The sequence below is a fragment of the Rutidosis leptorrhynchoides genome, chromosome 3, assembly GCF_046630445.1.
Source record: "Rutidosis leptorrhynchoides isolate AG116_Rl617_1_P2 chromosome 3, CSIRO_AGI_Rlap_v1, whole genome shotgun sequence".
In the NCBI taxonomy this organism is placed as follows: domain Eukaryota; kingdom Viridiplantae; phylum Streptophyta; class Magnoliopsida; order Asterales; family Asteraceae; genus Rutidosis; species Rutidosis leptorrhynchoides.
Window position 1 is genome coordinate 567,458,155 of NC_092335.1, and position 13,193 is coordinate 567,471,347.

The 13,193-nt window shown below is 33.8% G+C and overlaps 2 protein-coding genes across 2 annotated transcripts; one reads left to right on the top strand and one right to left on the bottom strand.

Moving 5' to 3' along the window:
- The first annotated feature begins 298 nt into the window (after positions 1-298).
- On the top strand, positions 299-7,560 carry LOC139898615 (DDT domain-containing protein DDR4-like). Its single transcript, XM_071881370.1, has 12 exons — positions 299-939; positions 1,034-1,144; positions 3,233-3,319; positions 3,410-3,447; positions 3,525-3,606; positions 3,714-3,820; positions 4,245-4,395; positions 4,880-4,972; positions 5,252-5,372; positions 5,712-5,754; positions 5,844-6,038; positions 6,746-7,560. The coding sequence occupies exons 1-12, from the start codon at positions 565-567 to the stop codon at positions 7,533-7,535; spliced, it is 2,193 nt and encodes a 730-aa protein (XP_071737471.1). The 5' UTR covers positions 299-564; the 3' UTR covers positions 7,536-7,560.
- A 402-nt stretch (positions 7,561-7,962) lies between these two features.
- On the bottom strand, positions 7,963-11,280 carry LOC139898617 (hydroxyproline O-galactosyltransferase GALT6-like). The gene is made up of 7 exons (XM_071881371.1): positions 10,400-11,280; positions 10,008-10,237; positions 9,273-9,563; positions 8,751-8,879; positions 8,474-8,647; positions 8,289-8,396; positions 7,963-8,204 (listed from the first exon to the last, which is right to left on the bottom strand). Exons 1-7 carry the CDS (start codon positions 11,202-11,204, stop codon positions 7,995-7,997), a joined length of 1,947 nt encoding a protein of 648 aa, XP_071737472.1. The 5' UTR covers positions 11,205-11,280; the 3' UTR covers positions 7,963-7,994.
- Positions 11,281-13,193: the final 1,913 nt, after the last annotated feature.

The window sequence follows — 13,193 nt, forward strand, 5'->3', positions numbered from 1 at the left end:
GACGAAGCAGGTCAAACATGTTCACGGCAAGGCATAACATGATAAATGTCATTGGCGCCCTTAAAGACATGACGGCAAACTGAGGACGCTCACCGTCGAGAATGGTCATATAGCTTCATTTTCTTGGGGAAAAATAATGCATGAGAAAAACTGGGTGCTGCCGTGGTTATTTTTTATGTTTATGTTGCAGTTAAAAATTAAATTAAATTAAATTATACTAATAATTAAAAATATAATAATAAATAATAATATCTCTTCTTAAATCACAAATTAATTTCCCCCCTTTTTGCCCTAATTTTCTTCTTCGTTAAACTTCACTCCATCAAACCCTATTTTTTTCTTTAATTCTTAACCAATTTTCTTTCTTTCTAACATATCCGTTCTTTATTTTTGTTTAATTACATCAATTTTACCCTAATTCATCTCCCCCGGAAGAATAACATATACATACACATAACCATGTTTGTGTAATTTATATTGAATTCAATTCAATGATCGCTAATTTATCATACATCAACTAAACAGTTATAATCACAAGTTTCCGTCTGGTACGATCCGCTCATTATGTCATCTCCGATTCGTTGCGACGGCGAAAATAAAGGCGACGACGGTAAAGCCGTTGCAAACGATGATAATGGAAGCAACGTTATAGTTAGGAGAGAGAGGCCGTCGCGCGCGTGTACAGTACGCTCCGCTGCTAGGTTACACGCAACTGCGGCTGCGGAAGCGGTGGTTTCCGATGTACGGAAGCAAAAGCACAGACGACGGCCTGCTCGGAGAGAAATTGAAGAGGAGGAAGAAGAGGAACAACCGCCTTCACCACCGAATCCGTACAGTTCGATTGTTACACCATTGGTTGCAGAACCGCCGTTGTCGCAGCTGACACGGTGGAATATTAGGTCTATGTCGGAGTTAGCATCAATTCTTAATTTTTTTAATGTGAGTAAATTTGAAAAAAATGTATTTTTATTTCTATATTTTTGTGAAAGGTTCAATCTTTATAAGTTATATTTTGTATGTTTGTTTTTTTTAGGTTTTTAGGCCTCTTTTGAATATCAAAGTGGAGTTCTCTGTGGAGGAGTTTGAAACAGCTTTGATTACACCGAATGCTACTTTGGCTGACATACATATTCCCTTGTTAAAGGTTGGTATTATTGATATTGTGCGCATTATAAGAAAAAGTTCTTACCTTTTGGTTAAATTTCGATAGCATTCGAATTTTCAACATTATGCAATGCAACTATGTTGAGATTTGTAGTGATACTATGCTTGAAAGTTCGTAGCTTTAGGGTAAAGGTTTTAGAACAAAGGTTTGTGTGAGGACATACTCTAGCAATAATTATAATTACATGTTTTTCAACTGATTCAATTATGTTGTTCAACTGTTTCTGCAAATTAAAATTACTTGTTTTTTCTATGCATTAACTTAAGCTAACACATAATCTAGTAATAATTACTCCATTTACGTAGAACTTGAATGTTGTGGGCTCCCTAATTCAGTGCAACATTCTTATTATGTAGCCTATCTTTTCAAGACTACTAGTCACATACATATATAAAATATGACGTTTCCAAAATAAAACTATTTGTAGATACTTATTATTGCTATTTGCACTCAAATATCTAACGCATATCTAGATAACGTTTCCAATATGAATACGGAAATGATGAGAGTACATTTAAGGTGTGAAGAATTAGTAGAACTTTTGCTCTAGTAATTTTTGATGGTACGATATTAAGTTGTGGCTTTTATGGTTGATTTGGGAGAGGGGAGCCTGGGAAATGCCCACCTTTTTTGCTTCAGTTTACATGCTTGATAGGTTGGTAACTAATAAGTTAAACTTTACTTGCTTAAATATTCATATTCATTATATAAAAGGTTGTAAAAGTCTCGAGACGGGATTGGGACTTTGAAAGGACTAGTCCGCCAAGTTGGGACTAGTCGGGCGTTACCAACGTACCCTTAAAAAATAAATATTTCAAATAGAAACAATGAATGTTTGATTGTTTTCTTATAATAATATGCAGTATCTTAACAAATGTCTTTAGTATTCTTTTTTAAATAATATAAGTATAAGTATAGTATACACCGCCAACCTATATATTAATGTAGTATCTAAAATCTAAAATATATGTTAGTTTCATTGTGAATAACATACACCACCAAGTCCGTCCATTCTACATCTTTCCGAGACCGCCCAATTCTCTCTTTTGATAGAACATGAGTAATTAGAGATATATACAGATTAAATATTCATTTCTTGATACCAACCGTGTCTCTCTCGCCCGACACTGCCCAATTCTCTATAGATCTCATCAATTCAAACTTCAGATTTATTCCTTCTTCATAAATGTATTCAACTCAACAGATCTTAGATCTACCATTTTTGTTGCAGATCGTTGATGGTAACAAGAAAGTAAACGTTTTAATTTATTTGGAGTATTTTTTATTTTATTTTATTTTATTTTAATTTTTTTTTTTAAGCTTACATCCATATTTTTCATAAAAATATTTGGATAGCACTAATTTAGACAAAAGGGTAAAATAGTCATCTGTGTCATTAAGATAGTTCATATTGAGACAAAGACAAATAAGATTTACTTATACGACACATGCTCTATATAGATAGGTATATCTAATCCAAAACTCCAAAAAATAGAAATTAAAGTAAATACAAAAATAATCAAGCAGCCTCTTGGTCTGCATCTTCACAAAATTAGGAAGAAGTGGGCTAACAAGGGCTAAAAATTGTATTGATACTTGATAATATTATTAGTGGGTTCTATTTTGAACTTTAAACTGAAATGTTTTCGATACAATGTTGCTACTTAATTGCTCTTGTATGTCCCATGATACATATCATAACTTTAATTTGAAACCTAGTACATCCAAATTCTTGTATATTTGAGCCTTTTTATGTTTTAGGTTCTACAAAAAAAATTTGAGTTTGTGGTTCCTTTTGTGCGGTTTCACCAAAATTATTAGTTCTATTATTTATGAAATAAATACATGTCGATTTTTTGAAGTTAAGACGAATCAGAATTCTATTAATCATGATCATGATTGCTATGTGATACTTAAAACATAAACTGACACAAGCTTTACTGACTTCTCAGTTGTTATTTCATGGCCATTTATCAACTTTTGCAACAACTAGTTATACATACACTGTAATAATTACCGATGATATTGAATTATAATATATACTTGGTTTTGATGTTTTCTGTTTAGGCTATACCCCCTGTTACTCGAGTGGCATTAGGAAGAAACACATGGGTTACTGTTTTATGCAGAAAGCTAAGAGATTGGTGGCATTGGGTACTTATATTAAGTATTTCGTCATTTTTTTTATAAGACATGTAACATTATTTTGTTTATTACTTAGTTTACTTTGAAACCTGATGGTAGGTTGCAGAGGGGGAATTACCTATTGTTGCGTCGCATGGGTAAGTCATCATATATTTATGATCGTTGAATATGCATTCATTTCATCTATAATTACTCATATATCACGTTTATTCAGGGGGGAATTTGAAACATATAACACACTCGATCCTGCTGTTCGTGTGATCATATTGAAAGCCTTATGTGATATTCGTGTTGAGGTACTATTTTCCTTAATTAGACCAATTTTCATACTTTTATTAAAAACTATATAGATATAGATGAGTAAACTATATTAAGTCAACTGAATATGAGTAAACTGTTGCAGCAAGAAGATATCAGAAACTATATAGACGAGTCTATTAAAAATGGTGTTCCTCTTTCAGCGTTTCGTAAAGAACGAAATGGAGGAGATTCTCATGGAGTTTCATATTGGTATCACATTTACCTTTGTTGTTGACTTTTTTCTTCTCAATATTGTATTATCCAAAGACTATTTCGATTTGATTTAGTGTTAGATGGCATTTACAACCCATTCACTTGATAATGTGTTATTCAATAGGTTGAAGTGTTGAAAGTTACCCAAAGTGTCATTCAAATGTTCAATCTTATATATTGATTTTTTCTAGAAGTCAATGGATTACTTTTATTAATATGGTTTTGTAATCATGTTTAATACTCTACTAAGTACTAGTACTAAATACTTTTATGAGTAACCTGTTTTCACTTGAATCCATTTTTATATATTACATCTTACACTCATATTGCTAACTCTAAATACTTTGACTAAAATGGGATGAATTTTTTTTAATGAATTTTACTTTTTTAAACTAATTTGTGCTGTATTTTTGGTGATTAGGTATGAAGATGATCCTATCATTGGACAAAGATTATACCGTGGAATTAGAAAGGTGGAAGTAAAGAAAGGGAAGGGTAAAAACGTACTTTCTGTTCCATCTTATCAGTGGGAAACGGTTGCTACCAATTTGGATGACTTTCAAGAAATTTCAGTAAGTTCTCTTAATAAAATACCTGATATAACTCTTCATGTCAAAAGCTTCTAAATATTTCTATGCGCATGTAGTATGTCAAATATGGTTACATAAGTAAGCTAATGCAATGCATAATATTGTTATTAGGGTTTTTGCATTACGAGTAAACATTCCAACCCATCAACCTTTGTGACTCGTTTCATTTGTTGCAATTATGTTTGATTTGTACCTGTTATTCATTTTGAATTTAAAATAGGGTTAACACAATCGAGAGGCAAAGTTAAAGTATAAAAAATTCAACTTGTCCTTTCTTAGAAAGAAGATAACTGTAAATTGTATGACATTAGCTGATGTGTCAAATGCATCTTGTTGTCTTGTTTTTGGCAGTAAAACATGTTTATGAAAAGCCTTATTACTCATTTTCTGATAATAATGCTTCGAAGAATTACACATTATATCTTTAGTTCCCGTTTTTTAAGGTTTTTTAACCTTGTTTTGATAGGAAAAGCTATCTTCTAGCAAAAACCGAACCGAGGTTTCACTTGCGAAGAAAATTCAAAATGACATGTTACCTGAGATTGAGAAGGTCCATAAGGTAGTAAAGATTCTTTTCTCTATCCTCGTATTTTAAACTACTCGTCGTTGCTTAGGGAGTACTCGGCAACTCAGGGAATACTCGGATGTTGACTAAGTTTGACTTTGACTGATTTTGGCTGAGTTTTGACCAATTTCGACCGATTTTTCTTTGACCAAGTTTCTGGCTAATTTTGAATTTTGGCCAAGTTGGACCGAGTTTGACCGAGAGTACTCGCCGAGTAATTATGAGTTTTGCAACACTGATCATATGTTTTGTTCTAATTATTCGTTGGTGCAGAGAAAAGAGAAACTGATCAAGAAACAGCAACGTCAGGCTCTTCTTCTCGATAGCATGATAATTGATGGACTTGGTCCGGGTCGCTCCAAACGTGGTCGAAAACCCGTGTCGTACACTTTTGGTAAGATTGTGACACGATTTTCTTACATCTTAATTTATACAAGTGTATTTTCTTAATATTCACATTAGACAAAAGCAAGGTTGCAAAATTTGCTACCAGGGGAGTACTCGGCTGGAACTTTTAGGGAATATTAGGCCGGATGTTGACGAAGTTTGACTTTGACCGATTTTCACCAAGTTTTGACTGATTTACCGAGTAATCCTGAGTTTTGGCCGAGTTTTGACCAATTTTCTGACTGATCCTGAGTTTTGGTTGAGTTTAACCGAGTTGACCAAGTTTGACCGAGTTTGACCGATATAACAATTTCCTAATTTTGATTGTGATTGGATAATTTTGCAGATGATTATGACCAATCAATCAATGAGGCTATCAAGCTAACCAAGTACTAACCGTTCAACCCTTCCCATTTCCCGTTTCCATATTTTTTAAGCATCAATGAATCCTAGATTTTGAAGTAAATATTTTTTGCAGGGCGCAACCACCCTCAAAACCTATCGTTAGAAGAGAAGGATTACGACATCATCATCATGATGCGTCTACAAATGGTACATTCGGTGGTCCATCACAAAATTCTCCTCAGGCCTCACTAAGTCCTTCGTCACATGATTCACTCAATTTAGATGAACCTGACGAGGATCATGCATCTGATGAACCACTTGATCGAAGGTACCCACTGTTTCTTTAACAAGATTGATTACTGCCTATAGAGATGGTAGTTTTGACCCATTTCCAAATGGGTTGATAATGTCATAATGTCACACTGGTTGAATGGGTCAATTTTAGATTTTTAGTTAAATGGGAAACAAGTCAAACTTGTTGCAACCCTTTTAAAAGCATACCGAACCGATTTTCAGAAATCCTGTAATTAATCGGTCAACGTCGGTTAATTGGTCAACTTGGTCAAAGTCAGTCTAAGTCAAAATTGGTCGATATTTTAACATGCATTCAAACTCAAATTTAGGATTTTTTTTTTTAACAAATGAACGATTATGTTTATGTTGTTAGACAATAATGTTAAAATTTAAGTATATCTTTATGGTTTTATTCTATATTTACACATAATTTTGAAATTTATGTTTTAAATGTATAAAAAGTACAATCCGATTAATCCCCGAATTTCAAATTACTCCCGCCGAAGTACCCAAGTAGCGAGTTTTGCATCTTTGCTTAGGTGTATTGTAATACATATAATGTCCTGGAATTTTCTAACGACAACCATATTTACAAGTTTATACATTCTGATTATAATCAATTAGATTATTATGCATTTTGATTAATTTTGCTTGATTTTCTAAACTGTTTCATTCGTTCAACTTGTTTCCTTTTACTGTAAAAATTTTAGATCAAACTCAGTATATTTTGTTTGCATATAGCAACAGGAAAAGATCGAGGCCTCAACGTTACTCAACACGTGAATTTGTAGAAGCAGTTTCAGATAACGATGCAGACTATAGTGACGATGATATAGTCGGCGAAGCTGTATACGATGAGGAATATCTAAAACAACGAAAACGAACAAGAACAATGTCGAGTAGCTCTGAAGAGGAAGAAGACGAGTATCATTTGGAAGAAGATAATGTTGAAGATGAAGATGAAGAAGACGAAGGTGATGATTCATTGAGTGCAAGTGAAGAAGATAGTGATGCACCGCCACGTAGATATAAGAAACTAAAAGTATCGGGCCCCACGAGAAGGTCGAAAAAGCTAAGGTCAATTAGTGATGTTCAGGATGGTCTAAGACGTAGTAAACGGGCTACCCGTAACCGTATTGATTACAAAAAGTATGAATTTTCTGAATCTGAACCTGAGTTGGATAAGCCCGGGAAATCAAACGGGTCGGAAAGTAATACTCCCGGATTTTCAATGGGAAGTGAGGATAACAATGGCAATGATGATAGTGATGATGAAAAGGATAATGATAATGACGATGATAACGAGGTGGCAAAGGTTGACCGGTCAACCGTTATGGAAGAACACCCAAAGGCAGAAAAGGAAGAACAGAATGAACCTGAACCTGAACCATCCATTAAACTGGACGACCCGGTTCAAGATGAATTTGGAGGTACAGAAAAAAGAGGGTTTCTTGATCTAAATGAGCTTGCACCAGGTTCGGGCTTTGAAGATGGTCCGTCGGTAAAGGATGAAGATTCTGATAATGTTTGAAGCTTCTATAAAACATGGTTTGGGTGTAGTTGTATGATACATATAGATACATATGTTATAACTTAGGAGGATGCTTCGTTGGTGAAATTTTATGCAGCCCGTCCCCAACGTATGCCGAGAAAATGTGTCGATTATTGATCGTTTTTAGCATGTTCACATTTAAAGAAACCTGCAACAAATGGGGATATGTTGTTGATTAGCCCTCATGGTGCATAATAACATTATTAACCATAGTTCTAATTTATGTATCTTGCTGCTAATTGGTGATCAACATATTTGATATAAAGATGAATGGTTGCATTAAAACCTTCCTTGCACATATAAATGTACATAAAGCCTATGACTACAACTATAACATGAGGCTACACATGTCAAAAACCCAATAAAAAGATCTTGATTAACTATTTTATAGACACAGGATTTTGTTAGTAGCTAGCTGCATATGGAAATTGGTGGATGTTATCTCATGTTGCAGCATTCAATATGACCATAAATCTGTAATTTGTTCCACATGCACAACATTTGTCTAGGAGATTGATAGTGAGCTATATAGTAATCATCGATACACCCAAACTGGCAAAACTTCAAACTGTGCACATACTCCACACGTTTCGTTTTGTTAAACTGTTGGACCCACATCCCCATACTTACATCTTCCATCTTGAACAACTGTTAAAAAAAAGTTAGTTAACATTATGTGTACATGTACTGGTTGAAGGTGTCAAAATGGGTGAATAGTAATACGGGTCATACCTTCAAGGTATGCTTTTCAAACTCAGATGCGATGAACTCAGCAATATCGGACGATATAACGTACCCCGGACCATTTGCATAAGGTGGATAATCTTCTTCTGGCCATTCCTACAGATATTGAAAAGATCGATTATTATTTCATTAGTTTTTTAAAATAATCATGCAAAAGAATTAGTCATAATCACCTCATATGTTACAGCCCATTTTCCATATCGCAAGGGTTTGTGATAATAATTGATATTCCCCAAATACAAACTTTTTCCATCGACGATTTTGTTTGCTTCATTAAGAACTGCATCAACTCTAACGAATGTGTCATCATCACATTTCATGATATACTTGGCCGAAGCTGAACGAACCTAAAACATGACAAAAATAATAACTCAATTTTGAATTAACAAATTCTTTATCATAATCGAAAAGAAATAAAAAAAGAACACCTTTTTTCGAAGTTAAACTCACCCCATATTCACATATTGCAACAGTTTTCAAAACAACAAGGTCGTAATTATCCATGTACGGCACAATCACAATATCGCCAAAGAAATCAGCTTCTTTTTTTAGCTCAATATTCACCTCCTTTCTTGCATTCTGTTATAATATTATCACAAAAAATTAAATTGACCCGTTTGACCCATTTCAAAAACAGTACACTTGATGGCTTGGTTAATATGTCAAAAAAGATCGACCCATTTGACCTTGTTTCTGTAATATATATTATATTATTTAGAAGACTATTGCAACAAAAACACATGTTAGGTCTCTTTTGACCCGTTTAACCCATTTCAGTTTTAGCTAAAGTTATAATCTTTTACATGTTTGACTCATTAGAGACCAAACATAGCCTAAAGAACCCCATACAAAAGGTTTTTTTTTTTTTTTTTTTTTTTTTTTTTTTTTTTTTTTTTTTTTTTTTTTAAAGACAACCCATTCATAAAAAATTTGTCAAAATTGCTACATCTATGAATTACAATAATTACTTACGAGGGCTACGAAAAAACGAGCAACAGCATGCGAAGACTTGATTAGATCATACATCATCCACGACTTTCGAACAGCCATTCGCTCAGAAAAATGGTTTCCTGCTGAAAGGACACCGATAAATAAACGGATAGGTTCATCTGAAATAGGTGGGGCCCTCCACTTATCCAACATTTCTAGCGTTTTTTGAGGATCGTAACTAGGATGTGCTGACGGTAGTGAACCCGCAATTATCGAGTTCACATCAACATCACCTTTTAATGACAGCCCCGTTGCATCCTCTAATGCAAATCCCTAAAACAATTCAGCATAAGAACATTAAAATGAGTATCTTGGAGTGTTTACATCTTAATAGAGATGGCAATGCACGGTTAGATAGCGGGTCAAAATGGGTCCGGGTCAAATCAAGATTTTCAGAACGGGTCAGGGTGACCCATAAAAACTTTTTTCTGCTTTTGATCTCCTTCTAAAGATTATAACACATTTGACCCGTTTAAGACTTAAAATAACCCAAGTAAACGTAATCACTTGACCCGTAATCTAAACTTTCATCATGTATGACTAATCGCCTTTATTTCTAAACTTTTACAAGACTCATTTGACCCGTTTAAGACTTAAAATAACCCAAGTCAGCATAAGTACAAGTAAGCAGATCCAGATTGGCACGTTTACCCTACATCTTTATTTAAGTTAAAATGGTTCTAAATCTAAAAAAGTCAATAGGATGTAAAAACTCACAGTTCGATAAGGAAACGAAGTTACGTGTCGACCGTCAACATTAACATGATAGCCTTCCAAGCCTGCACTAAGCGTAAGCACAAATAGTTTCCCTTCTGCAAACGGAAACGGCCAATCGTATCTCACTTTCTTAGTTCGCCCAATCATCCTGTTCAACCACCAACTCGTTTTCGATTCCTCCAAATTATCATCATCTCGTATCCACTTCTCGCATTTTACTTGACCATCAACTACAAAAATCCACAAAATTAGCTCAAGTTCAAAACTTTATTACACAAACAAGAAATTGTACGCAGTTTCACAATCATCATGCAACTACATTATTGATAAATCACCTAAAAGATCAACTTTAAACTCAGTTGAAGTCACATTTGACTTTGACTTTGACTTACCGGTTTCTTCATCGAGTGTTGATTTCCATCCTTCACATCTTTGAGCAGTTCCCCATTGCATCCTATAACAAGTGTTCATTTCAATTACTGGTTTCCCACTCCAATCCCCTTTCAACCTAGGGTTAAAATGCAAAATCCTTGGTGGGTCCTCCCCATCAACAGTTTTTAAACCCTGCAACTCCATCATAAACTGTGAAACCATCAGATTTTGACCCGGTTTCAACAACGAAATTTTCGGGTTTTCCTCAAAATGACCCTGTCTAGGCCTACCCACAACAGTAACATGTGATCCTAATGTCATCCCACAAGGAAGCACAATAACATTCCCTTTTTTATGAAATAAAGACCCTGATAATGTAACAGAATTAGGGCAAATCTCTTTAGTATCATTTTTTCTATTTTTCGACGGTAATTCGCCTTTTCCCAATTGAATTTCTTCCCAAAACTTTTTCCCTACTGAAAATGCTTCAACTGCAGACTTATCTATACCCCCAAATCCATCTTTTGAAGTAAAATTCATGACATAATTCAGACTAGACAAGGCCTTAAACTCCCGAATTTTTCGAGGTTTTGGGTCACTTAAAGATTGTGACTTTTCTAATTCTTGATGAATACCAAGAGGAAATATCAAGAAATTACTTCTTGAAAAAAGGTACTTTTCATCTTCATCATCATTTTGTTGAGTTAATGATTTGTATAACAAGGGTAATACAAAACTTACAATAAGCATATACAAGAACCCAACACCAATCAGGAATTGAAGTTGTCTTATAGACATGAAATAGTCTAATTTACTTCTTTTCATGATCAATAATAATCTTGAAAAGCAAAACAAGAATTTGATAAAAACAAGAAAATGAAATGGTGTGAAATAATAGTGATCAAAAGGGGTTTAGAAATTGAGTTGATTTCATAAAGACTTATCTTTTTCTAATGATGGATGTGGCATGCAGAAAGAAACAGATAATGAGGCTGTGGAGTCCGGCCACCGGTCCGCCGTACGCCGGAAATTAAACAGAATATGATATTTTGAAAGACTTGAATGTGTCATGCAAATATGTATACAAAATAAGTGACACAATCACTCTTTGTATTCTATAATCTAGTCATTCACATCGGTTATATCATCTTTGATTTCATATCTAACTTTACTACTTTTAGAATTTAGAATTTAATTCCATGTTGACTATATATTAATGTTTTTATTGATGACTGATTTAAATGACGGTTATTAAAAATAGTCTAAAAAAGTAAGAATAACTAAAAATAGTCTATGTTGACTATATATTAATCTATAGTTTTTATTGATGACTGATTTAAATGACGGTTATTAAAAATAGTCTAAAAAAGTAAGAATAACTAAAAATAGTCTATAGTCTATAAATATAAAAAATAGTCTATAGTCTATAAATATAAAAAATAGTCAATGTTTCACCTTCTTGGGTCATATAATGACTTGATCATTATGATTCCTTTTTTCTTAAACGTATGGAGGATGGATAATAAACGTAAGTACGTAACGACTTTAAATAGAATCGAAGATGGTCCAATATAACTTTCAAGTTGCTAATAACGGCTCAAATGTATCATTAGACGTTTTAAAAGAATCAAAAGTTATGTACATTATATTTTAACTTTTTTATTGAGGCAATTTTATGAAAAGCACCAAAAGGTTGGAATAAAAATGCTAAATTTGTTTTTATATTATTGAAGTATAAAATTAAAATTAAATATACTTATATCCCATCAATATTTTATAACAAGTGAAGAGGCCAGTGCGTTACAACAGTGAGGTTATTGCATTACTGATTTGAGGATTAATGGTGCGACATATGGTTTGCATACATAAAAAAGTCTGTACATGATGAAATAAACGCTAGTTAAAAGGCATGAAAAACGACTTTGAAGACATTTTATGAATATATATGTTCAGCGTTCTCGACATTTTGTAAATAACAAATTCATTCTGCCCAGCGTTTTGCGTAGCTGCTTTTACGCTTAAGCCCTAAAAAGAACACGTGAGCAGCACACATGTCACTTCAGCATAAAGCACAAAATCGGTTACGCACTTTTCACATAAAGCAATCAATATTAACATGATACGTGTCTCCGAACATTATGGAGAACTTAAGCCTATAAATAGGCCACCTGGCCATTACTTTTCAGACACTTGGACTTTGACTGAGAACACACTTTCTCTCACACACAATACTTTCTCACTCTAGAACTTGAAGACTTAGCCGTGTAGCGCTAAACGCACCAACTTATAGTTTGGCTTCACAAGATTTAGTTAAGCCACCCCACGATTTTAGACCATGATCCGGGTCAGCAGGGACTTTGTCTCAAGAGTAATAGTCAATCGGCAATCTACCTCACCAAGCTAATGAGTTCTAGACTTGCACTGATACTTATAAGCTGCTGACCGAAAATATGTATCATTATATGGCACCATTCGTGACAAAGAATCTCACAAAGAGCATGGTAGCAAAAGCAGGCGACATACCATCGACGAGTACACCAATGGAAGCATCTAGTGGGTTTTTAATCGAATACGCACTGCTTAATCAAGTTACTGTATGAGACAACCTGGAAATTTCTGACCAAATTTAAACTTTATCTTTAAATGATTTAATGTTTCCGACATGATAAGCAAAGTCTGTAATATTGATTCTCAAAATTTTTGAACTAATGTTATATATTCAGTTAACCTTTGACTATTGACCGACGATTCACGAACATCTATTTGTAATATATATATATATATATATATATATATATATATATATATATATAT

Excerpts from the sequence above, each read along its gene's own strand:
- LOC139898617 (XM_071881371.1), bottom strand. The coding sequence starts at position 11,204 with ATGAAAAGAAGTAAATTAGACTATTTCATGTCTATAAGACAACTTCAA. Across the intron at positions 8,648-8,750 it reads TTGCAATATGTGAATATGGG|GTTCGTTCAGCTTCGGCCAA; the intron begins GTGAGTTTAACT and ends GTCATGTTTTAG. Across the intron at positions 8,205-8,288 it reads TTGAAAAGCATACCTTGAAG|TTGTTCAAGATGGAAGATGT; the intron begins GTATGACCCGTA and ends TTTTTTTAACAG.
- LOC139898615 (XM_071881370.1), top strand. The coding sequence starts at position 565 with ATGTCATCTCCGATTCGTTGCGACGGCGAAAATAAAGGCGACGACGGT. Across the intron at positions 1,145-3,232 it reads TACATATTCCCTTGTTAAAG|GCTATACCCCCTGTTACTCG; the intron begins GTTGGTATTATT and ends TTTTCTGTTTAG. Across the intron at positions 5,373-5,711 it reads ACCCGTGTCGTACACTTTTG|ATGATTATGACCAATCAATC; the intron begins GTAAGATTGTGA and ends ATAATTTTGCAG.